Here is a 24975-nt window from a genome sequence, read left to right as displayed (position 1 = left end):
AGTTAAACAGAGCAAAAGCAAGTTTTCCCCAAACCATCTAATATCTACAGCGCAATGACATTACATGCTCAGTCTTTAAATGACAGAACAACACACACACAAACACACTGTAGAGTTATTTCATACAACCTTTAAATGTATCTGTGATATTTTTCATACGGTTATCCATATACTAAAATATGAAACTATAATTTTAAATGATGTGTATATAATGTATATATAAAAAATATAGTATAATTTTTAAATATTCCAGAATCAAGATCAAATGCATAACTTTCTTTATTTTTGTGACTTATATACAATACTATATAAACTTGTAGGCACACATGATGTTTTACAGGCATTTCATCAAAACAGCATAATATTTGCTTTACAATTCTGGCATAACAAACAGGCTCGAGAAACTTCAGCATTGAATCTAAGCACATCCCTCACCCAAGTAATACATACCATCAACTCTTGTTGGCACAACTTGTGTGCCTATAGCTAAAGACGATTTTTGGATATAGATGTCTGGTCATCTACTGCAGGTTCACTATGGCAAAGTCTATCTGCCATTCTTTACGTCTTCTGGTTACGACCATACTAGTGACATTCTTGTGACAATACAGCACTTAATAACAGATAAATAGCTTTACTGTATCTGTTGTACTGCAAGCAGTACCGATGTAAAGAAAGACAGCCAAAGCAGCAATATAAGCTAGCCAGAAAGCCAGATTCTACCATTATAATTACAAGACCCATCATGCTAAAATATACACATTTGAGTTATTCCTCTCAAAAAAGGTTGTACTCAGTTATTGATATTTGGAAACATACTTGGTTGCTTGTTGAGTATGATGTAGGAAAATTACAGAAGGGCTTTTTTGTGTTAGCTCTGCGCAGCCAGTATCTGAAAGCTCTGTTCTGCTGCTGCTTGAATCATGCAATTCTATCACAAAGCTTTATGTAATGTTTCTGCCAGTTTCATTGGACCAAACTACTTCATAACAAGGTAAATGGGACACAAGGTTAGTTTATCTGTAAATAAGCTTTTAGATCTGGGACATATTCTACTGTAAGCTTTCAGTTTTTGGAGGTATTTATATTTCAGAGGAAAAAGGATTTTCTTCTAAATGTTTTTCTTTGCACTGCAACATTTACATTTTTCACTGGTAAATAAACATGTAATCTACCTGTGGGCTTTAGTCTTGCAACATACAGATCGTTGAAACTAAAGTGGCTCTTTTAAATGTCTGACCAATTTAAAAGAGCCATTTCAGTTTCAACCATCTGCCCAAAGCTTATCTTGGTTGAGCTGTTTTGTGTTTACATTTTGCATTTGTATGATTTTACTTCTGATGTTTAGCTTCTCATATTGAAGGCTAATAAATGCTTAATCTACAGAATATCAGCTCAGTCAGTTGGTGTTTAAAACCTATGCCCAAAACAAAAATGATGATGGCATTGAGCTGCACTGAAGATATACTCTGTAAAATATATATCGGACCTTTATCAAATTAAGAATATTATTTCACAGTCAAAGGTTTGGAATGTTATATTGAATGATTGCTGTCTTCCATCATTAGACAAAAACTTGACATTATGACCTGTTAAGTCATTTGACTATATAAAAGATTTTTTGCTTTTCAAGTGAAACTAAAAACTACAACTTAGAGAAGGTTTATGAAAACATTCTACAATTGTCTGTAAGGATGATCATTACCGTCTGGCTCAGAATTATTTTGAACTTTTTTGTTTCACCACCCAGATTCCAACTGATTCCAATTGTAATATACCCAATTTAAAAACCTTTAGTAGCTCAATCTATAGCTTGGTGATTCTTGAGCAACAGCAACATTCACACATATTGCTTTGTTTTGCATGGATCTTGTGGGCCGCATTATTCGTGCAGAAACGCTGTCTAAAATTATCTTTTTTGCATTTCACCTATCATACGTCTTTCTTATTCACAGTTGCGAAAGGTAGTGGTTAGTAGTGCCAATCGGTGGACCTTGAAGTTTCGTTTTTGTTTTGTTTACCCGGACCTGAACTGTGCAGTCTTTGGAGGATGAGAGAGGTTGCCAAGCACTAAGCATTGCAGTTGGGTTCTAAGATCTGGTGCAAACCTGCAGTGGGTGAAAGTGAATCCACCCTCAGGCAAGCACTTAGGGTATCATGTCTTTTGAAGCATCACTGTATGAAGTGAATTTGAGAATGTTTCTCCAGGGTTGTCTCTGTAAATTGTCTTACGTGTAAGTGATGGTGAACCCCAACTTAATAGCCATCTGTTCCTTCACTGAGTGACTCTCCAGTCCAGGGAAATGTGTCATGGTTAAGCATGCGTCCCTTTCTTTGTCAGGTGTAAACGGTGTTTGCTAGAACTGCTAGCTTGTGAGAATCTGTATGTCTTTGCTTTCCCTCTGGCCAAACCCAGAGTTTGGATACCGGAACGCTTCACATGACGACGCACTTGCCCTTTAGCTTCTCGGCCCGTTTCTGCTGCTTGTTCTTTTTGCCGTCGATCTGGAGGCTGACAGTCCTGCGCTTCTCCAGGTTGAGCAGCTCCTGGAAGAGCTCCTTTACATTGTGGTTCGTCTTGGCTGACGTCTCCATGAAGGCGCACTTCCACCTCTTGGACAACGCCTCGCCGTCGCTGGTGTCCAATTCCCGGCCACTCGTCTCGTCAATCTTGTTGCCCACCAGCATAATGGGGATGCTCTCCACATCACCTTTGATCTGACAGATTTGCTCAAAGATGGGCTTCAGCTCTTCCAAGGACTGCTTGCTGGTGACGGAGTAGACCAGGATGAAGGCGTGTCCCTTGGAGATGGACAGGCGCTGCATGGCAGGGAACTGATGGCTGCCGGTGGTGTCGGTGATCTGCAGGGTGCAGATGCTCTTGTCACAGCTGATTACCTGCCTGTAGGTGTCCTCAATGGTGGGGATGTAGCTCTCACGGAAGGTTCCCTTCACGAAGCGCAGGACCAGGGAACTCTTGCCAACTCCTCCAGCCCCAAACACCACCACTCGATAATCGTTGCTTTGCTCCGGCATTGTTCTTTGTGAGATCTTAGAGGGAGAAGAAACAATATAAGAGATGTGAAATGGTGATTAGTGAACGTATTTTGAATTTTTTTTTTTCATTTTCGCATTAAACAAGTCAAAAGATACAGGTCTTTACGTGTAGAGATGCTAAAAAGCCCTTCACATGTATTCTAAATGGCACTCTACAATGACACCAGCTGAGAAGATCTCCATAAGCCAACGTGAAGTGGCAGTTCATATACATAAGCCAACCCAAGAGCAACATCTCTTTGCCTGGAAGAACATCTACACCATGTATACCGCCATGCGTCAGCCTACGAGGGTAAATATCCGAGCTAGCTCCACATCATGGGCTTCACTGTCTCTCTTTACTGTACAAGGAGGTCCTAAAGTCGTTCAAAACATTGCTGGTTAGGTTCTCCTTTGCCTTAAAACGCTTATTTCTGGGAAACAGATCAGAAATGTTTTCGTAAAAGGCTTGTTTGCCGGCTGAAATGTAGAAATAGCAAAACGTAGCTCGTAGCTGATGGTAAGGATAGAGAGCGCGTGCACAGCTAGTTTGGCGGTTTCAGTGGGACACAGTCTGTTTTTTTAATTATTTTAAATAATTATTTTATTAATCCTATTTTTTCACAGTGGTTGAAGCTGTGCGGCAACCAGAAGTAACGTTAGCCCGCTGCTGATGCCAGGCAGGGAGCGAAGATGCAGAGATGCTGCAAAGCGTTCAGCCACAGAGGGGGAAGTCCGTAGCATCCTGTAAGTACGACGCCTCTGCCACTTTCACCGACTCTTTGGCTTCACAGCACAACAAGGCTTAACTGACTTGTTTTATTGAGAGACACAGAAAGAAGTCGACTGAATCCGACAGGGCGTAGCCGGTTATTTCCACACACAAACAAAAAGAAAGACCCACTCACCTCCAAACAGTGGCGGATAGAGAGAACTTCACACTCCCGTCATGGTAACGTTACTGTATCCTGAGGTGGAGGCGATTTGGCGGGTTCGTGCTCTTCCCTCCCTCATGTACGAACCGGAGCCGGCGCTGAAAAACCCATTTCGAGCACGGACTCGGATATTTAAAGGCAAAATAAAATAAATAATTAAATAAATGAAAAAAAATCGAACGAAGGGGAGATTCGCCTCCCTGCGTGACGTCACTCTCGCTGACGTAAGGTGGAATCTCACTGCTTTGCTGGTGTTTTGTTTTTCTCCCCACCTGTATTCCGGCAAATCCCGCCCTCCATGTGCTACGATTGGCTGATAGTAGCTCGTTCTCTGCACTATGATTGGCTAGTACGTCGGATATTAAATAAGTAGGATTTAGTGCTGAAGGAAAGCAGAGCGAAAACAGTGAACCGGGTAGGCAGCACAGACTGTTGTTCTTGTGTGTAGCCTTTTTATATTGAATTAGAAGGAGCTGAAGACATGCACTTTCTCTGCTTGTTACTGTTTTAAACCGTTTTTGGTCGTGGCAATGGCAACTTTATAAAAGCAAGATTCTTTAAGGATTGTTTAGTAAAGATATTGATTCTATATAGAACCATTGACACTTAGGAAACCGTGTGCATGATTAAAGGTTTTTCGTAATGGTGAAATCGTTCTTCAGACTGATGGAGAATGTGTTGTATAGACCCCTTTTAAAAAGGTTATATGTATAACCATGTACAACACATTTTCCATAAATCTGAAGAACCATTTCACCATTTCAGGAACACTTTAAGCATGCAAATGGTTCTCTGGGTGGCCATGGTTCTGTATAGAACCATTGTCTTTAGCAAAGAACCCTTGAAAAAAGCATCTTTTTTAAGAGTGCTGCACATAAAAAAGACTGTTCAGTTAGATTTGCTCAGGTTCAGATTGTATCCCTAATTTATATCTGTAATTCAGAGTTTTTATGCACCTGCTGGTTATAAAATAGGCCTGTAACAAGGAAGTAATGCAAGTAAAGCAATAAAACCCCATATATTCTAAAGAAAATACAGGCAATTTGAACCCATAGATGACATACATTGTGCTAATGTATAAACACAAAAACATCATGAAGTGGCTAGCACAGTTCTCTTGAATAATATACAGTATAAAAAATATGACTGCGTATGAGTATAAACTACTAGCCAATCCTCGCGCAGGAAGGCGGGGTTTGCCGGAATACGGGTGGGGAAATAATAATGAAGAAACCCCCACAGCGTGGGCAGCTTGCTGGGAAGCCAACGCTGGGAACATCTAAAGTAAATGCGTTTATAACCACCTTTTATCGTCAGGTAGTTAATTAAAAATCTACGCTGTCTTTGGGGAAATCATGTGGCATCATGGTATCATTAAATGATAAAGAGTGTTGTGTCTATTTATCAAAGATGAAATGACAGTGCTGATCTTCTAGGGGTTGTAGTTACTTTAAAAAACCCACATAATACTACAACGCAGCAACACTGCTTTTTCCTTTTACATATATATACATGCATAAGACTCAAATGTTTGTATGTTGTTGTTTGTTGTTGTTTGTTTGTGGGTTGATGGATGTCATGAGGGTGAAGGCTATGGCTAATGGTGACCTCCCCTGTGAGTCTGTGATTCTGCATGTGCCTTTCTGCCTAGTGTTTAATAAACATGGCTTCCCGTCTTACGCTATGCTTATGTTACACTGGTGTCAGAATTGAGATACAGTGAACTAGTAAGAATTGTTGCTTCTAAAAACTCATGAGCGAGCAGGGAGGGAGGTTGAGACTGGTGAAAGATCATGACAACACGGACAGCACTGCGAGACTCCACCAGGATAATGGCCTAGTGAGGCCCAATGACAGGGCAGGCGCAGGAAGGCTTGAGGCCACAGCATGGTGGGGCATGACAGCAGTGAGAGAGAGGCTGGCAAAAGTGGGACCATCAAAGGCCTCAGTGGGGAAGCGCTGCAGCCAGCAATGGAGCAGTTGGTGAGCTAGCGTTGTGGAGTGAGAGGACACTGCGCCATGCAGTGCTGCAAGCCTGGGTCAGCAGGGAAAAGGATGCCCGCCAAGAGGTTCAGCAGAAGCCACAGGCTGGGGGTTGAGGGCAGTGTGTACGGCAGACAGCTCATCACACTTGCCATCACATGCTTGCTGATATCCCCACTGCGACCCACCGTGCTCACGCACACAGAGAGAGGCATATCAAGTGAAGCGAGTGCATCACGGTGTTTGTGCTGGTCGGGCCACTGCACATGCCCAGGTTCTTGGCTCAAGCTGGTAGGTCCCTGGGGATTGTCGACCTTTGGAGGGGGCGATGTAGCGATCGGCTATAGGCTGGCGCTGGCCTTTAGATGCTCTTGACGCATGGCCATGCTGATGGCTGTGCCAGGAGGTTCCTGGGAGGCATGCACCCTACAGAAAAGTGACTTAAATGTTGTTTGTCAGTTAAAGGTCTATAGTATGTGTTTATTGTGTTGTTCTGTGTAGGGGAGTGAGGTTAGTTAGACTGGGTCAGTGGTCACCATGAGGGTGAATGGTATGGCTAGTGGTGACCTCCCCTGTGAGTACACACATACACACACACACACACACACACACTTATATAAATATGTTGTGTGGATCAGACGCCACAGTGCTGCTAAAGTTTTTAAACATGTCATTGCTGGATGGTGAATAGTCCTCCAACCAAAAATATCCAACCAATAGCATCCTGTGGGAAGCAGCCTATGTAGTAAGTGGACATAGAGAAGCAAGAAGGTGGTTTCAATGTTCTGGCTGATCAGCGTATGGACAACGACTGTATGAGTTATATATGTAGTTCCACGAAACATTACACATTTCCTTTCATAATTTAATGTTAAGTAGAGCTGATAAATTGGACTATGATTGAAACAAGGAAAGGAAAACAATGAGGTGCTTTTAATGAAGTGGCCAGTTACATGTTATTTATGTATATATATATATATATATATACACACACACACACACACACACATACACTTGTGTTGGTCAGTTGTGCAAATGAGCATTATGCTACAGAAGGAGTTATACTGTAATACAAAAGGGAGTTTGTTAGGTTCAGTTTAAGTTTAAATTTACAGTGCAAGGTGTCCACTGTGGGCAGCATCCTGTGGCCATAGCAGCAGATGAGCTATTGTCTCTGATAAGGTAGGAGTGTCTAATAGAGTGGACAGTGAGTGGACACAGTGTTTAAAAACTCCAGCAGCACTGCTGTGTCTGATCCACCCAAATAGTACCTGCTCAGTGAAGGTCCATGGGGGTCCTGACCACTGAAGAATAGGGTAAAAGGGGGCTAACAAAGTATGCAGAGAAACAGATGGACTACAGTCTGTAATTGTAGAACTACAGAGTGCTTCTATATAGTAAGTGGATAAAATGGACAACGAGGTGGTCATAATGCTATGCCTGATTGGTATATATATATATATATATATATATATATATATATTACCATTTAGAGATTTGGAATTATTTTTCATAGTTGTTACACAATCATTAATTATAAATTAAACTGATGGTTTATTTGCAATTTAAAATGTTTAATATGACCATCATATTAGTGCTATTTTATACATGTGTCTGCAACAAAATTGTTTTTGATTCTAAAATTGATTCTAAACATTTGAATGGACGTTTATATATTGCTGTGTTTATTGCTTAGTCTGATTGGCTGGTAATAGCTCAACACCCACTAGCACATTGGTGTTACTGCTGTGCTGAGAATGGTCCACTGTCCATATAATATCTGGTCAGTGGTGATCTTTGGTGGTCACTTTTTATTGATGGATGGGGTAGAGGGTGGCTGATAAACTGTGCAGCAACAACTGGGCCATAGTCTATTAATTGTACATCTACAAATTGCATTTATGTGGTCAGTACTGTGCAGAAGTGAGAGACCATCCTTTTATTTATATAAACTCCAGTCAAAACAACCATTAACCAACTTATGTATTTTTCAGCATCGGAAAAAAGCAGTGTTAGAAAAAAGACTTTTGCACAGTTGAGTATATATAATGGACAAAGAGTGTAGATACAATGTAGGTAGACCTAAACTGGTAACTGTATGAGTTATATATGGAGTTCCACAGAACATTACACACTTCCTTTCACAGTTTTAATAATCTCTGGTCACTAAACTACCAGAGCTATTCACACTTCTCCAACTCTTTCAGGAAGTTGGCATCTTTTTCACATCTGCACTTCTAAACATGCACTACAGCATCGCTGGATATTTCTTGTGATTGATGGATTGTTGACATTCGTAGGAAAGTCAGCTCCTGATTTGTACTTAGTCTCAGATTTGCACGCTAAATGCTACAGGAGGTTTATTCCTCAGACGTCTGATGTGTTTTTTTTATGTAATGCAAGCAAGTGAACATTGATATAGGACCTTCTTATAGCACTAGAGTTTCTCTACAAGGCTCTATCGTCTTGTATGCTGCAGTTGTGCAGTTTGACTTGGTTTTCTTTGGATATTTGCATGCAGTTTTCAACTGCTTCACTGGGCAGGAACTTCTGTTGTTTATTCTTATTTAGTTTGTGTAGAAAAAACAGACTGCATTAGTAGCTATTAGCCACTTGTCACTGTTAGAGGTTTAGATGACAAAACAGACAAAGAACAGTTAAAGTCAAGGGTACAGGACACCTACATAAGTTTGTTATGACAAATGACAGAATTGTACATAAATGTTTATAAATGCTTATTCTATTATTGTGTCATAAAGGCTACTTTAGCTAACTTTGATCAGAATTGGCAGATGTGTCCTTTACAGTAAATGATGCCTATTGGAATAAGCATTTATGTACAGTTATGTCAATTGTCATGACAAGCTTATGTAGGTATCATGTAGCCTTATGAATTGCACCCTACAATAAAGTGTTACCTTCATTGTAAAATCGTTGCCTCACAAGTGGCTTTGAATAGTAACAAGCCAAAATGTGTGGGGGCTTAGTTCCCACTCTTTTTTACTCAACTTCTGCAATTAGTTCTACTGACTGACATTCTGTTGTCAGCACTAAAAGAAAAATGTAGTCGGCCTCACAAAAGAATGTTTGTTAGTCAGAACTCTTTGAGTCATACTAACATTTCTCCTTTCATATTGACATTTACAGCATTTGGGGGACACTTTTATACAGAGTGATGTAAGGTTTTAATCATGTTACAGAGGCGAATTGAACCCTGGTGTGCTGTGTGATGGGCAGCAGTGTTGCCCAATACACTGTACTAACCTCTCATAGAGGAGTATGATATTTTTAAGGATTTTTGCTTAATCCCTTAAAAGGCTGGCAAGCACAAAGTCTTATTACACACTTCTATAACCTAAGAATAGCTCAACCTCTTTTCATTGAGGTCCCTGTAATTACTGAGTAATAAGGCTTAGTATGTAATAAGCCTGGGATGTTATGGGGTTAATCAATTTGACATTTTAAGTTTGATATTTTACAGTCAATCATGTAAAGTTCAAAACTTCATAATATACAAATATAAAAAGTCTCACTGCCTGTCTTTAGCATGTATACATCTGTGCTTAGTACATGGAGTGTAAATCATATATACTGCATTAAATGACCCTATTTATTTATTTCTACTGGTTATGCAGGGAGTGGTGTAGTATAGTGGGTAATGCTGCTGCCAACCACGTGGCAGATTAGAGGTTAGATTAGATTAGATTATTAGATTGTTAGTTGTACTTCTTCTTATTTTAGCTCAACTAAATATTTCTTTTCATGCTGACAACAGAATGTCAATCAATGTGACTAATTATTAACAGAAGTTGAGCAAACCAGAAAAAGCTAAGGGAATTGGCACCAACAGTTCTTTTGATATGCAAACTAAATTTCTTAAAGGGAAATTCCACTGATTTTTTAATAATTTCTGAATAATGAAGTGATTAAGACGGAAACAAAGTCATTCAGAATGGTTTGGTGTAAAATGCTCTGTTCTGGAGAACCTTAATGGGTCAAAATTGTTCACAGGAACATCACAGGTGGAACAGGAACCAGACGTCTGAAGAGGTTAATGTGTCTAAAAGCTACATCACAGAAAGTTATAATATGAAATGGTTATGAATATGCTACCTGATGCCTGAGACATTGCCAGATAGTTTTACAAAAACCTGTTTTTTTTTTTTTTATAATTACCACTGTTTTATCATCATCAACACTGCATATAAAATACTCTGATAGTAAATAAAATATAATGTATATTTTTTAACATCCTTACCCCCCGGTTTCTATCACCACCACTGTATAGAAACCTCAGTCAGCAAGTTTCCCTAAAATGAACTATTTCACATCAAACTACTCTGAATGACTTTGTTTACATCTCAAACTGATATTCCATCTTTCCCCTTAATATATAAAATACACAGAATACCTCTCTATACTGGGCTTGAATGTGTACAATTATTGTTGTTTGTCTTTAAGCGCACTTCTGCCCCCTGTTGGTGGTCGGTGGTATTTAAAGCCATTTAATCTCATCTGGGTGTGTATAGTCATGCTCTGTGCACCTGGAAAGAAAGATCATTTCCGGGGGCTTCCGCTGAACTTGCAGGGGTCTCTAAAAATAGTCTGAAGTATGAGACTTCTACCTCTGCATCCTCAGATTGCTTGATGAAAAGAGAAAATGTTTTACCACAAAGTCATGAAAAAGAAGAAAAAAAATATTTGGAGAGTTGCCACTTATGATGCAGTAGCTGTAGCTGAAGCGAGTGTGCCGAGTTAAATGTCACACAGTTGCAAAATGCTGTGAGACAGCTTGATTCAGTCTCCTGAGAACAGGCTTTTTCAGTTACAGTCAGTCAAATGTGCACCTGTTTAATTATAGAGCTGCTGATACTTTATAAGATGTTTTTCAGTCACAGTCATGAGCAAAAAGGATAGTCAAAGCACAATAACCATAGTAACAACAACAACAACAACAACAACAATAATAATAATAATAATAATAATAATAATAATTTTTTGTATTATTGCTATTATTGTTGTTTTTTGGGGTGTTCTTGCTGCTGATGCAAGTCTTTAAAAAGTGATTATTAAATACTGAATTTTTAAAAAGTGACTACTAAATACTACTTTTAAAGAGCTCATATCATAGAAAATGAAGTCGTACCTTCCTTTTTAATAAAAAACATTGATGTTGTATTAAAGTTTCACAATGTGCCATTTAGTTTAGCAGTTTAGCCCCGCCCCTTCACACTGAAGCTATAAGTGTTTTAGCCTGCATTTTGAATGAATACAGGCCTATCAGCCAATTAGAATCAGGTCATTAACATCCAGTCAAATACAAAAGTTTGGGCACCCTGGTCAAATTCCATGTTCTGTTGATTTTCTAGTTTTCTAGTTTCTAGAAAGTAAGTTAACATCCTCTACAGAGACACACTTCTGCATAGCTGAATGCACAATTTAATTAGCTGGTTAAATTAACATATTAGGAGAAAAACAAAGCAGCTGGTGCAAAAGTTAAGGCACATTTTATATTGTGCATTTTATTTATTTTAAAAATCAACAAAATGTGTAATTTGACTGGGGGAGTTGAAACTTTGGCATATGACTGTACTTCAGCCCTAAAAGCAGAAAAAGTAGCTGGGATAAAGAGAGCTTGGAAAATGATTCTGTAAAAAATGAATTATGACTGTTTTTGATAAATAAATCCACACAAACATCATAAGTAAAACTCAGGAAAAAAATAAAATACATGTAAATATATACAGTATGAGTCCTTTAAAATGTACTATTAAATATGTTATATTATTCACTATACTGTACTATCCTATACTATACTATACTGTACTTCATTATACTGTACTACATAAAAAAGTAACAACTGGCTTTTTATTCTTTGTTTAGAGAAAAATAATCTATTACTTTGAGGAAGTAAGTAAATCAGGCTGCCTTACAACTTTGACTTTATTCATCTGACAGAATGATTATTGCACTGTTAAGTTACTATTTGACATTCAATGAACTGAACAAATATGAAGTCTGCCAAGATACTTACTTTCTTATGTTAAACAACAAATCTTTTTTACGGTGTGCAAAGGAATATATAAAATAGAAATATATGGTCAAATGTACAGATTTGTGTAGGAAGGGAAGTGAACACAGAGCAGGTGTAGTGGAAGAAGGCAGCATGCCATAAACAGGCCACTATCACTAAACATCACGACTGGTTTCACCTCACTGATCTGTATCACACAGATACATTACAAACTGCACTTACCGTAACATCCCACAACATCGCTCACCACACATGTGAACTCTCTACGGTGCTTATATTTCATATACACGTTAATCCTGTACCTTGCAGTTAATTACAACCATAATTCTGTTGGATGTTAGTTTTTATTATTACTTTATTATTATTATTTTGTTAATTCTTCTAGGTAGCAGATGACAATATTCTTTCTTTATTTATTTATGTCATTTGCAAGTTTTAACTTTTAAAGTTGCATTTTTTGTAGTTCAGTAATGTTTTTGAATAGATAACACAGTACTTATTTTGTATGTTGTCATCCAGCCGTGCAGTGTTAAAAAGCTAAATTTAAACCCAGACTGTTATTAAAGACACAGCAGAAAATATAAAAGAAAGAAATATATCTAAGATCTATTGACACATACTGACTTTTTTATTATCATTTCTGCTTTTTATTAGCTTTGTTGGCAAATCACTTTTTTTCTTTTTTCCTGCTTTTGTTTGCTGGAACCAAGAACTTTCAGCCCTCACGCCAAGACATCATATGACACAGTGGCTGAAAAGCTATTGGTCATCTGATTTCAGTTTCATTTCATTTGGCTTTCTAATAGTCTAGATTTGCTCTCGTCTGCACTGTCGGTTACTCACAGAAACTCTGCTCTAGTTTCCTGCACAGTGAAAAAAAAAAAAACCTCTTTATCGTGCGTGATGTTTCTACAGCTTATTTAAAGGCATGTACAAGTCAAAGAATCCTCTGATTTGACAAAAAAGGAGATATAAGGTTTTGTTGAGACAGCAGTGATGATTTTTAATAGTCAGGTTAAATAAGTGAATTTCATATAATTATATACGTTCATTTATATACATTCATATAATGAGAGATTATTCACGCTCTTAAACAGTAAAATATAAAAGTTCTTTGGAGCAGTGCCATAGAAGAACCACTTTTGGTTCTGTAAAGAGCCGTTTAATGAATGTTCAGAGAACTGTGATTGTAAATGAGACGTGAGTGTGTTTTTAGGTTTAAGGAACCTCCACATAAGGTTCGCTGTCAATTAAAGAATTTCAAAGAACCATTATTTTTGAGAATACACTGTATCTAATATCTCTGTAATAACAGTATAATAATAATAATAATGTAATAATACAATAATCAAACACAATAATGTGTACCAATAATATATCTATAAATATAAATATAAATATAAAATCAGCAAAGGTCAGATAATTACATGTATATATATATGTATATACATATATATATATATATATATATATATATATATATATATATATATATAATCAATAAGATATAATACATAGTATATTATAGACTATATATGTAGTCGCAGTCACAGCAAAATCTTTTCCAGTTTTCTTCATTTTTGCATGTCATTTTTTCATTTTTTTTACACGAATCAAAAACACCAGTTGCCCTTTACATTGTGTCTTTACACTGAGTCACAATTTAACGATGACTGGACCAACAGAAATGGCCCAAAATGACAAAATGCACAAGATTCTTTCATTCCTATTCAAAGTTTATGATGTTTTTCTTTCTTCTGTGATCAGTTTGGACACACAAGGTTTTGTCTTGACAGCGACAGTACATATTATATCTTCATAGCTTTTTCACTTTACCATGTGCAGATTCTAGCATGTCTTTGCTTTAGATAAAAGGGGAAGTCAAGTGTTAAAAAAAAAGAAAAACACCAAAGGAAGTAGCTACAAGTAACTTAAAATGAGGAAGCTCACCAAGAGTTCCAGTTAAAGCTGATTCTTTTTTAGATCTGTGACAAGTTCGTACTCTGTGTTTTACAGGGTGAACGCCTGCTTGGTTTTGGATGATACTCGCACGCCCTGACGGCTCTTCGCACTAAAGATCTTCTCTGAGACTGTGGGGTCCTGCTGCCACTGCAGTGTTTGAACTATCCAGCTCATTTTTGGCCATACCACATCCTGTTCAACTAGACAGCACTTCAACATGGTCGCCATAGCGCACTGCCACAGCCTCAAGTAGAAGAGCGGGGTAAACTCTGCAAGGTAAAGTCATGACTCTTTTAATACGGCTTTATTTTACTGTAATAATAGCTGCGTAATAATGCACATTTGCGATATAAATGACTTGTCCATTTTCGTATAATGCAGTGAATGATGAAAAGGCCGCAAGTGATCCAAACCTAGACTAGTGAGGGGATTGTCAATTGAAATTGCAACACTTTCAAAATTGTGTTCAGACTTTTAGTTTGAGATGATTGTGTTGGTAGAAAAACACTTACTGTAAAGATTTGTTATGACACAATAATAATAATTTGTGTTTCTGACAGTGTAATAGTTTGAAGACTGACGGTGACCAAACAGAAGCTATATGAATGTGCAGACTCACAGTAGCTCTAAACAAAACATTCTTGTAAATTTTTTGAAATATGCAGGCTTTATTCTTCACAGCATGTAGCGAGTGTATGTTGTGGCTGATATATCTGATCTCTCATTAGTTACTCGCTTTGAAGCCATGTTTGGGTGGAAGTATCTTCTAGAGACATTTATGTAAGCTTTTTTCTAGAAGGGTGCAACCCAACACATTTGCTTTTTTGCTAAATAATTTGAATGGTATTTAATCAAGATTAATATTTTTTTATTTATACAACCTACACATCTTTGCTGCCAGTGAAAATGTGAGCTTTGTTTATGAACAATTCAGCCGAAAGTGATAGGAGTGCAAATGCTACCGTTTACCCCATAGGTGGGGTCAATAGCAAGAGACTAGGGGCTAATTGCAACATTCACCAAAAGTCTGCCAAATCAGTGCAAACTCAATTTGTCACTGTCACACAAAAAACATTTATTTCCATTTTTGTTGTTTTTTGAATAATTTGAAAACTCCAGTAACTTTTTGCATTATGTTAAAATTTCATGATGAATGGACCAACAGAAATGGTCCAAAATGACTTGGTAATACTCCTTGTTCCATTAACTTCCATTTGAAGTTACGAATCTTTTTCCTTTCTCCTGTTGCTATTTTGGAGATACAAGGTTTTGTTCCAACAGTAAAATTAGTTCAATGCGATTCTATACTGTTTGAACTAGAGGAGCTTTCTAACACAAACACATAACATTTATTCACTAAAATAAATGATTAGTTAAACAAACTGCATCAATTTTATTTTTGTCCACAATGCAAAGGAAAAAGTACCATTTTTTTTTTAGATGTTGCTATGGGAATATGATAACATAACCAAAACTGTACTTGAGTCTGTTTAACTACATTAAATATTCCCAAATATTTTACCCCACGTTAGCTTGTGCCCTGCTCCATTCCACTTGTAACTTCCTTCTTAAGAAATATTCTGATCATTAATATTGATTTTGATTTATTGATATAAAGACATTTGTTATCAGTATGAGTATGATGTCCCAGAACATCCACATGTATTATTCCTTGGGTAGTCGAGAAGCAATGTTTTGCAGGCATGTGGGGTTTTAAAAATGGTGCTCAGAAATAACAGAGATTATTGCATGAAGAATATTTTCCTTAGATCATTACTATTCCATGAATTTACCATGTTTCTCCAAACCATTACTCACTGTCAGCACTTGGAAGAGCGTTTCAGTGCAGTTTTGCTCTTAGCCAGTGAAGTTCAAGAGAAGTTCTCACTGAGGAGTGGCATTAGCCTCTTAGCGTTACAGTTCCATTAAATGCATATTGTTGAAGAACTATTAGAGTATTATTTACACAATAAAAATTCCATAAGCATGCAGAAAGGTCTTGTAGGTAGTGGTTTGATGTGAAATGTGCCATCATAGTTGTTCACAGTGTTGGTGATAGGAACCAGAGATCTGAAGAGCTTAAAAGCTACCGCACAGAAAGTTATTACTAGTTATAAAGTGGTTACGAATACACTGCTTGATGCCCGAGACATTGTTTCATGGTAGTTGTGAAATAAAATTCTTGTATTTTAAAGTGGTGGAGGGATACATACAGGGTGTTGTAAGGCAAAATAGTTACTAAATAATCTTTTTTCTTTTAAGATTTACAAATATTTTATCATTATCAACATTACATATGAAACTGTAGGCTCAGTGGTCATTTTGGATCGTGAATAAAATGTGAAACTGCGAAGACATTTAAATTGTTAAGGATTGCATCCTTTGTTTACATCTTCGCATTATGCCAGCATGTTGGAAAATCTGTGAAATTCCCCTTTAATGCTTGCCTTTCATCTCAGCAACAGGTGTTTTGTAAGTACTGAAATACAGTCATGATGCACTGGCTTTCACATCTTCAGCATCATTCTGAAATAATGGCAAACCATGAGGAGATCATGCTGACACTGGAACAGACAGGTGACCTGCAGTGTAATCTGATTTCTTTATGTGTTTAGAAAGTTGCCGCTCTTTTACTGTTTGGTCTGAGGTGCCGTTACCAGAACAATGGCCTTTTGTGCCCAGTGAAGCTGTCTGCATGGAACCTTTTGTGGTCAGGGCTGTGCGTTCGAAGAGCCGTGTCTCTACCTGCGCTCGCCCTTTTTCTCTTTCAAGTATAAGTGTAACACTGAGGTTTTGTCAAAGTGCCTGAGGTGCACTGCGTTTTTGAATTGTGTCTGAAAAGGACAGCAGGATGTAAACCTTCCTGTTGCTTTATTTGACATGTTTAAACAGTTAAAGGCACACAGAAAGTCTTCTGTACTCAAAAAAGGCAACAGATGGAAGAATCCAAGCATTCAAGTATTTAGTTGTTCGGAATAATGTCAGATGTGTTGTGCTGCTGTTACAGTGGGGGTTACGGTATGCAGAAGTCAACGCTGGTAAAATGACATGCGTTGATTTTCTCAGTGAACATCCTCTATGATGTTCCTCATAGGGAACAAACTTAAACATGGTAATTTTTCTGCAAATTTTAGTGCACAGTTTCTTTTTATCTGCTGAGTTTAATATTGGAAAAAAAACATAAAATATGAAATGTGCCATAAATTTTGCACAGGCCACATTTTGTGTTGTATTTTTTTTTTCCTAAAATGCTAAATTCAGCAGAAGTGTGTTCTCTGTAGAGAGTGTTATTCTCACATAGAAAAGCACAGAAATAAAATGTGTCATTTGAACATTCACATACAACAGTGTGTTGGCCGTGGCTAATATTGTATATTCCATCTACATTCAAATATTCTACACAGTATTCCAACTGACATTCATTTTGCTTCATGCACTTCATTTTCCAACTTTAATTTACTATCATGTGGTTCAGAAAGGTTGTACAGTAAAGTAAAGTCACAGTAAACATATTGTCGCTGTCCAAATTAAAACAAGTATCTCTGAAACAGTAACTTTACAGGAGAGGGCAACAACACTCTTACCTTTCAATGTAAGTTGATGTAAAGAGGTTTTATTCCAAGTGATTTTAGATCATTCCTATTGGCCCATTCATTGTGAAATTTTCACACGTAAAAAGCTGCTGGTGTGTTAAGATGATGTACTAACATAAAACTGGACAAAAATGAAGATACATGGTTTTCTTTTGATAGCAACAACATTCAAATTGCAATTTATATTGAACCCTTAAAATCTCTGGCTTATTACATATTAAGGCTTATTGTTCAGTAACTACAGGGATTTCAGTGAAAACTGATTGAGCTATTTTTAGCTTATAGAAGTGTGTAATGAAACTTTGGTCCTGTTGGTGGGCCCTGGCCATTTAAGGGGTTAATCTGAGTAAAAGCAGTAAACACAACCACATGCGAACCCTGACAGAAGAACACAGCTATGAGTTTACGCTTAGCTTTTTAGATGTTTTGAACCATGTGACAACATGTGTAATTATTTTTGTACATGAAAACGTGTAGAAACTCATGACTTATGCCTTACAACTTCTTATGTGACCAGCGCTCGTAGATCTTTAGCTGCTCAACTTGCTGTGCGCTTAAAGAGGAATTCCAGCATGTAATGCAGATGTAAGCAAAGTCATTCAGAGTGCTCCATTTGAGAAACTTACCGAGAATTGTTCACAGTGGTGTTGATGGGAACCAGACGTCTGAAACGTTTGATGCCTCTGAAAGATATTTCACAGAAAGTTATCACATGTAATGGTTAAGAATACTGCCTGATGGCTGAGACTTTGTTTTATGATAGTCTTGAAATGAGTTTATGACCTAAAACATGTATTACATTTGAGGTGGAGAGGTACATGCAGGGCAAAATAGTCCCCAAAGAAAACTTGTTTATTTCACATTTAACACTTTTTTACCTTCATTAACATTTCACATAAAATCTCAGAAGATATGTGTAGGTTCCCTGGTGATTTTGGATAGTATTTAAAAATGTCTGCATTTGAGTTGCAGTCACTGTGACTCCTGGTTCTTATCACCACCACTGTAAAGATAACTGTGTTGATACATTTCTGTGCAATGAAGAATTTCGCATCAAACCACTCTGAATGACTTTGTTTACATCTTAAAAAAATGAATTGCAAAAATACTGCAAAAATTGTCTTTTAAGTCAATAAAGAAAGGAATGCTCACTCTAACATTGAGGTGGGCAGGACGTATTTTCATTACCATCGTATGTGTCATTAACATCGTCAGTACTTCTAGAAAAGGCATGTCAAACTGGGGACCTTCCAGGCCAAAGTGCTGCAGAGATCAGTGTCAAGTCAAGTCTAGAGGCTTTTATTGTCATTCCATCTGTGTACAAGTACACAGTGGAGCGAAATTACGTTCCTCCAGGACGATGGTGCAACATGGAACAAAATAGTACAGTACAGACAAAGTGCAAACGTGCAGATAAAAGTGTGCAAACATTAAACTAGAAACGATACAATAAATACGATAAATAAAACAGACAATAGACACAGTAAACAGACAGGACAGGGCAGCACCGACACAGCACTCACTTCTGAGCATGAGGTAGTGATGATAAGGTGCAGAGATATTTAACATACTATGATACGGGTATACGCAGTCATATTATAACATACGTGAGCACAGCAGTTACTGAGGTAGAAATATACAGTACTTGAGTAGAATACAGTATTACCAGCAGTATACAGTATTAGCAGCAATGTTCCAGATGCAAGTAAGTGTTTGCCCTCATCTAACACTCTGAACTCAAATCATAAAGGCCCTGCTGAACAGCTGTTGAGCTAAATCAGGTGTGTTTAATGAGGCAGAGTGCTGAAGTCTGAAGTGTTCTGGCCCGTGAGGACTGGAGCCTGACACGTGTCCTAGAAAACAACTGGAGGCAACATAAAAAAAGACTTATTTAGATCAATTAGAGCCTGTAAACAACAACAACTACACTCTTAGCAAAAATGGTTCTATATAGTACCAAAAAATGGTTATTTGGCTTTTTGGTTCTATGTAGAACCATCTACAGCACATTCTCAATCAGTCTGAAGAGCCCTCTCATGGTGGAAAGAATCCTGTAATCATGTGAAGGGTTCTTTGAGTGTTCATGGTTCTATATAGAATCATTTTTCTTTACTAAATACTAAATTTTATATATCATTTGATTTTTGCCCTCCTGTTCCTTAGTTTGTTTTTGCAGCCATTAAGATAAAATGTCATTGATCTCATATTGTTTAAATGCCTTTTTTAAGTGTGGCACTACAGTTTTGCTGGTGCATTTTGTTTGCAAGCCTCTAAATATTGACATTCATATCATGAGGTTGTATTCTTTTGTGAAAACCGAAGTTATCATTTTTAAAAATGGACACAAATTTTGCTTAATCTATTTATTCTTTACCCTATTTACGCTATTCATTCTTTACTTTATTCTTTAATTGACAGAGAAGAAAAGAAGCCCAAGAGCATAAAAAAGAAGTGTAAAAAAAGGTGTGAGGCTGCTGATTGAGACAGGCTTGACGCGCTGCTGTTGCCTGAAGCATCAGCCACACTTCACATAGTGTGAGTTCACTCTAGAGAGTGTTGACAGATATGCAATACACTCTTAACAAGAAGGGTTCTGTATGGTACGAAAAAGGGTTCTTTGGCTTGTAACAATAGTGGAACCCTTTTTGGTGCTATATGGAACCCTTTTCAAAAATGTTCTTTATTGAACCATCGAGAGCACATTCTCCATCAATCTGAAGAACGCTTTCATGATGTAAAGAACCCTATAATAATGCAAAGAGTTCTTCTAATGTTCATGGTTCTATATATAACCACTTGTTTTACTACACACTTAAAAAAGATGTTTCTTCAAGGGTTTTTTACTAAAGAAAATGGTTTTATATTGAACCATGAACACTCCAACAACTCTTTGCATGATTCAGTGGGTCTTTGCATCTTAAAAGGGTTCCTCTGATTGATGGAGAATGTGATGTAGATTGTTTCATGTAGAACCTTTTTGAAAAGGGTTCTGTTATTGTTAGAATATGAGCTTTGAACAATAGAAGAACCCTTTTGGGTGCTATATAGAACCCTTTTCAAAAAGCTTTTATACAGAACTGCCTGTAGCACATTCATGCACATTTCCATCAGAAGAAATCTGAAGAACCCTTTCATGATACAAAGAACCCTTTAATCTTGCAAAGTATTATTTAAGTGTTTATGGTTCTATGTAGAACAACTTCTTTACTAAAGAACCCTTAAGGAACCATCCTTTTTGAGAGTGTATGCTCAATATGCTATTAGAGTTACATGAAGAGCTCACTTTTAGGGTGTAGGGTTAAAATTCCATACACTCTTACAAAGATGGTTCTTCAAGGGTTCTATAGTAAAGACAATGGTTCAAAGAACCATTTGCATGATTACAGGTTCTTTGCATGGTGAAACGGTTCTTCAGATTGATGGAGAATGTGTTGTATATGGTTCTATATAGAACCTTTTTGAAAATGGCTTTATATAGCACCAAAAAAGAACCCTTATTGGTGCTATATAGAACCCTTTTCAAGAAGGTTCTACATACACTCTTAAAACAGATGATGTGTTAAAAAACAACACATTCTGTCTCTAATCAGACACATCAGTGTTGACAGTTGGTGACAACACATTTTTGGGTTACTTTTAACACAATGTGTTACATAAGAAAACAGTATAACACAAAAAGTGTTAAAATGGGTAACACAAGTTAGTGTGTTGTTATTTAACGCGTCACTTTTTAGAATGTAGAACCAAAAACAACACAGAAGAACCATGTCCCCATGCAAAGAACCATTTAAGCATGCAAATGGTTCCTTAAGTCTTCATTGTCTTTATTAAAGAGCCCTTGAACCCTTTTTCTAAGGGATTTTGATTTGATATGTAATCAGTGTTGTCTATGTAACTCCAGCTATCTGGTGCTAAACCATGTTTTGAAGTTCTACAAGAGATTTGCTTGCATACATAGTTGCCCTAAAAAGTATTTGGATGCTTGTGCTGTACTTGTATAAATATATTAAGTTCATTTCAAAATGTCAAACCGAGTGGCATTATTTTGTGAGTTTTGTGTTGTTTAAGCAGATTCTTTGCGGACTTCCAAGACGCATATCTTTGTACACTTCTGACTTCATGATCCTATCAGTCAGGGTGGGGCAGGGGTGCCATAGCAGTGTTGAGTGAGATACATAGAAAAATGTAACAAGCTAACATATCAGTGAGTTACTTTACCAAAAAAAAACAAAGTTCATGTACATGAAAGCAGCTCTTAAGAGAAAGGCAGCTAGCTGCATTACTAGCTACCTGGCTAAAGTAGCTTGCTACATTGAAGCTATTTCATAAATAATGTTTCTATGAAACTAATTTAAACTGTACTGACCTGCCAGTCTAACAGCTTGTTCTAACAGTTTGCCTTTGGAAAGTCAGTAGTTGGCAGGCTGAGCTCAAAAGCTCATTACATGTAACAACAGTAATCAATCAATCAATCAACTCACCTCTGAATGTTTTAGTTTTCTTTATAGCACCCAAAACGCTCTTTTATTGTTACAAGCTTGACATTGTAACAGTAGAAGAAGTCTTTTTGGTGCTGTATAGAACCATTTTCAAAAAGGTTCTATATAGAACCATATACAGCACATTCTCCATTAGTCTGAAGAACCATTTAATAATGCAAAGTACCCTTTAATCATGCAGAGGATTCTTTGAGTGTTCATGGTTCTATATAAAACCATTTTCTTTATTAAGAACCTTTGAGGCACCATCTTTTTTAAGAGTGTATGAGTACACAGCGCTTATTACGTTTCAGGCACAGCCTCAGTGTTTCGGTTTCAGTTAAACTCATGATAAATTTAAACCTTTCAATTTCAATCGGTTTAAAGATAAAATTGAAAAAAAGCAAAAAAATGTTTACAGTTGAAGTTGAAATGTAGGGGTTAGGGTTTTAGACACCCACCTCCCAATAGAAAGTACCCTACAAATGATGATTTTGTATATATGTAGCTTATTAATACCTCAATGAATGCCTTGGGTTTAAATATATCCTAATATAATCCTTATAAATATATATATTTTTTAAACATATTTTTAACTATGGGACTGCAGTATGAACTAAGTCAGTAGAAAGGTCTATGCATTTATATATGATACGGGAAATTAAATGATGTAGCATGTCGACATTGCCCGGCTACTTAATCAATAAGCAGTTTCACTACTGAAAAGCTACTTGATGTGGAAAAAAGCAACATTACCATCATGCTGGTGGTAAATGTAGTTAAATGAATAACTTTGCTACTTCCCAAAGGTTTCAACCCAAGTGCTTCTTAACAGTGCAGAGCTGCACTCTACATCTGGAAGTCCCCGAAGACTCTCTTTGTTAAATACTCCAGGAGATCAGTGGCAGAATCTGTGTCTCCCATTTTGCAATACAGTGTTGAGTGTTTTGTGTATGTTGAAGAGCTTAAAACACTGTTTAGGATTAAACAGAACAACTGGCCATAATTTTGCCAGTTCAGTTTGTCTTTTAAATCAGATTTATTGATCATAACAATTCATCAAAAAGACACAATTTTCCCTACCCTGAATGATGTCTGAAATTTGCCCCATCCAAAACTAAAGATAACAATATTTAAAACAGTGTCAGATTCCACATAAGAAAGTGTATTAGAGATATAACAACTCAACAGGTTTTGAGTCAGACACAGTACGTCTACTGATTTAGACTCGTACTTTGCACAGTGCTAACTGATAGGCTTCCATTACTTGTTAGCTATGTTAGCCTTGTAGCTTCAGTGCAAAAAAACTAAAAAACACCAAACATGTCTTGGCTGATCGACTGGAAAATTATGTAAAGTGGATTGTTAATTTATCTATTCCTATAATTGTGCACTTTACTGCAGACTGAGTTCTCTGTTTTTTGTATTTGTTTGTCATGCACAATTTTAAACAAAGTTATACTAAAGGATAACTAAAGCCGTAGAAATTGCAGTAATTACCAGCAATAACACATGCATGTTGTGATTTTATATTATCTTTTAATTATTTAATTAATTCTCACTAGTAGTTCATTTAAGTGGAGAAATTAAAGCACTGTTAAAGTAATGTTTTTCAAAATTCTATAAGCATTCAGATTTGTGATGTAAAATAGAAAGTTGTAGAGAAACTTAGAGACTCAGATTTCTTTACAGTGGTGGTGATAGGAACCAGAGGGCTATTTTATTTATTATGAAAATGATCAGTGAAACGACACGTATCTTTTTTATCTGTTTTTATCTGTAATGTTGATGATGGCAGATGAGTAGTAAATATGAAAAAATATGTTTTATTTAGAGACTATTTTGCCTTAGAAAATAATATATTTTAGGCCAAAATTTTACTGCAAAACTACCATAAAGCAGTTTCTCAGGCATCAGACAGCGTTTTGCCAGGTAACATTAAGAGGTGTCAAACTTATCAGGTGTTTGGTTTCACCACCGTTGTGAACAAATCCAACACATTAAGTTTCTTCAAATGGGCACATTTTAAATCAAACCACTCTGACTGACTTTGTTTACATCTGAACCAATTTTTCCCCACATGATATGAAAAATGCCGGATGCAGTTTACAAAGTGTGAAAGCTGTGTGACAAATGGACCAATAGCAGTGGTCCAAACTCTCATTACATTAACTTAATAAAGTTATTATTTTGAAGATTCAAGGGCACTGAATTATCTAATTTAAATCAAATCAATTGCATAATGTCAGTAACAATTCTAGATGTCTATAGGTCAGTTACAATAACAAAGTTTTAAAAATAACAATCCCTGTGGTCCGTCTTTCAGGTGACCGGAGCAGGATTTCTCTGGGCAGTTGGGGCTAGCTGAGCAGTCATGGCAGATAAGGTGCCGACTTTGTCTTACTTCTATGGCAACATCACTCGTGAGGAGGCAGAGGACTACCTCAGACAGGCGGGCATGAGTGATGGCCTCTACCTGCTGCGCCAGAGCAGGAACTACCTGGGAGGCTTCGCTCTGTCAGTGGCCTATAACCGCCAGTGCTACCACTACACCATTGAGAGGGAGATGAACGACACCTACGCCATTGCAGGCGGGAAATCACACCGAAACCCAATAGATGTGATTGATTATCATGCTCAGGAGTCAGACGGGCTCATCTGCCTGCTGAAAAAACCCTGCAACCGGCCCCGCGGCGTGGAGCCCAAAGTGGGAGCCTTTGAGGACCTGAAGGAGCAGCTTATTAGGCAGTATGTCAAACAGACCTGGAACCTGCAGGTTAGTGGCAGCACTGCTTCTCACCTGTGGTTTCCTGCATCTACAGCAGTGCCAGACTTCAGTTCTGAATGGCTACAGCACTGCAGAGTAGGCCTGTCATAGTGATGAAATTCTAGCTGATGATTCTTTGTTGTTTGTCTCTATAACTGAAACATTGAAATTTGGTATTTGGTTCTTC

At 37.3% G+C, this 24975-nt stretch overlaps 2 protein-coding genes across 3 annotated transcripts in view; one reads left to right on the top strand and one right to left on the bottom strand.

Moving 5' to 3' along the window:
- Positions 1 to 255: 255 nt before the first annotated feature.
- Positions 256 to 4108, bottom strand: LOC118825116 (GTP-binding protein Di-Ras2). Its single transcript, XM_036595656.1, has 2 exons — positions 3945 to 4108; positions 256 to 3051 (listed from the first exon to the last, which is right to left on the bottom strand). The coding sequence occupies exon 2, from the start codon at positions 3034 to 3036 to the stop codon at positions 2437 to 2439; it is 600 nt and encodes a 199-aa protein (XP_036451549.1). The 5' UTR covers positions 3037 to 3051; positions 3945 to 4108; the 3' UTR covers positions 256 to 2436.
- A 9821-nt stretch (positions 4109 to 13929) lies between these two features.
- syk (spleen tyrosine kinase) overlaps positions 13930 to 24975 on the top strand; it is a 30619-nt gene continuing 19573 nt past the window's right edge. For both annotated transcript variants that reach the window (XM_036595379.1, XM_036595378.1), the window contains exons 1-2: positions 13930 to 14226; positions 24348 to 24797. In XM_036595379.1, coding sequence (XP_036451272.1) covers positions 24396 to 24797 — 402 coding nt within the window. In that variant the 5' untranslated portion in view covers positions 13930 to 14226; positions 24348 to 24395. The remainder of the gene's footprint in view (positions 14227 to 24347; positions 24798 to 24975) is intronic.

Source organism: Colossoma macropomum, unplaced genomic scaffold, assembly GCF_904425465.1.
Source record: "Colossoma macropomum unplaced genomic scaffold, Colossoma_macropomum, whole genome shotgun sequence".
NCBI lineage: Eukaryota > Metazoa > Chordata > Actinopteri > Characiformes > Serrasalmidae > Colossoma > Colossoma macropomum.
The sequence above is the reverse complement of the archived record's forward strand: the minus strand, read 5'-3'. Positions and strand labels throughout refer to the sequence as shown.

Bases quoted from the DNA above. Each gene is read 5' to 3' on its own strand.
- LOC118825116 (XM_036595656.1), bottom strand. From the start codon at position 3,036: ATGCCGGAGCAAAGCAACGATTATCGAGTGGTGGTGTTTGGGGCTGGA.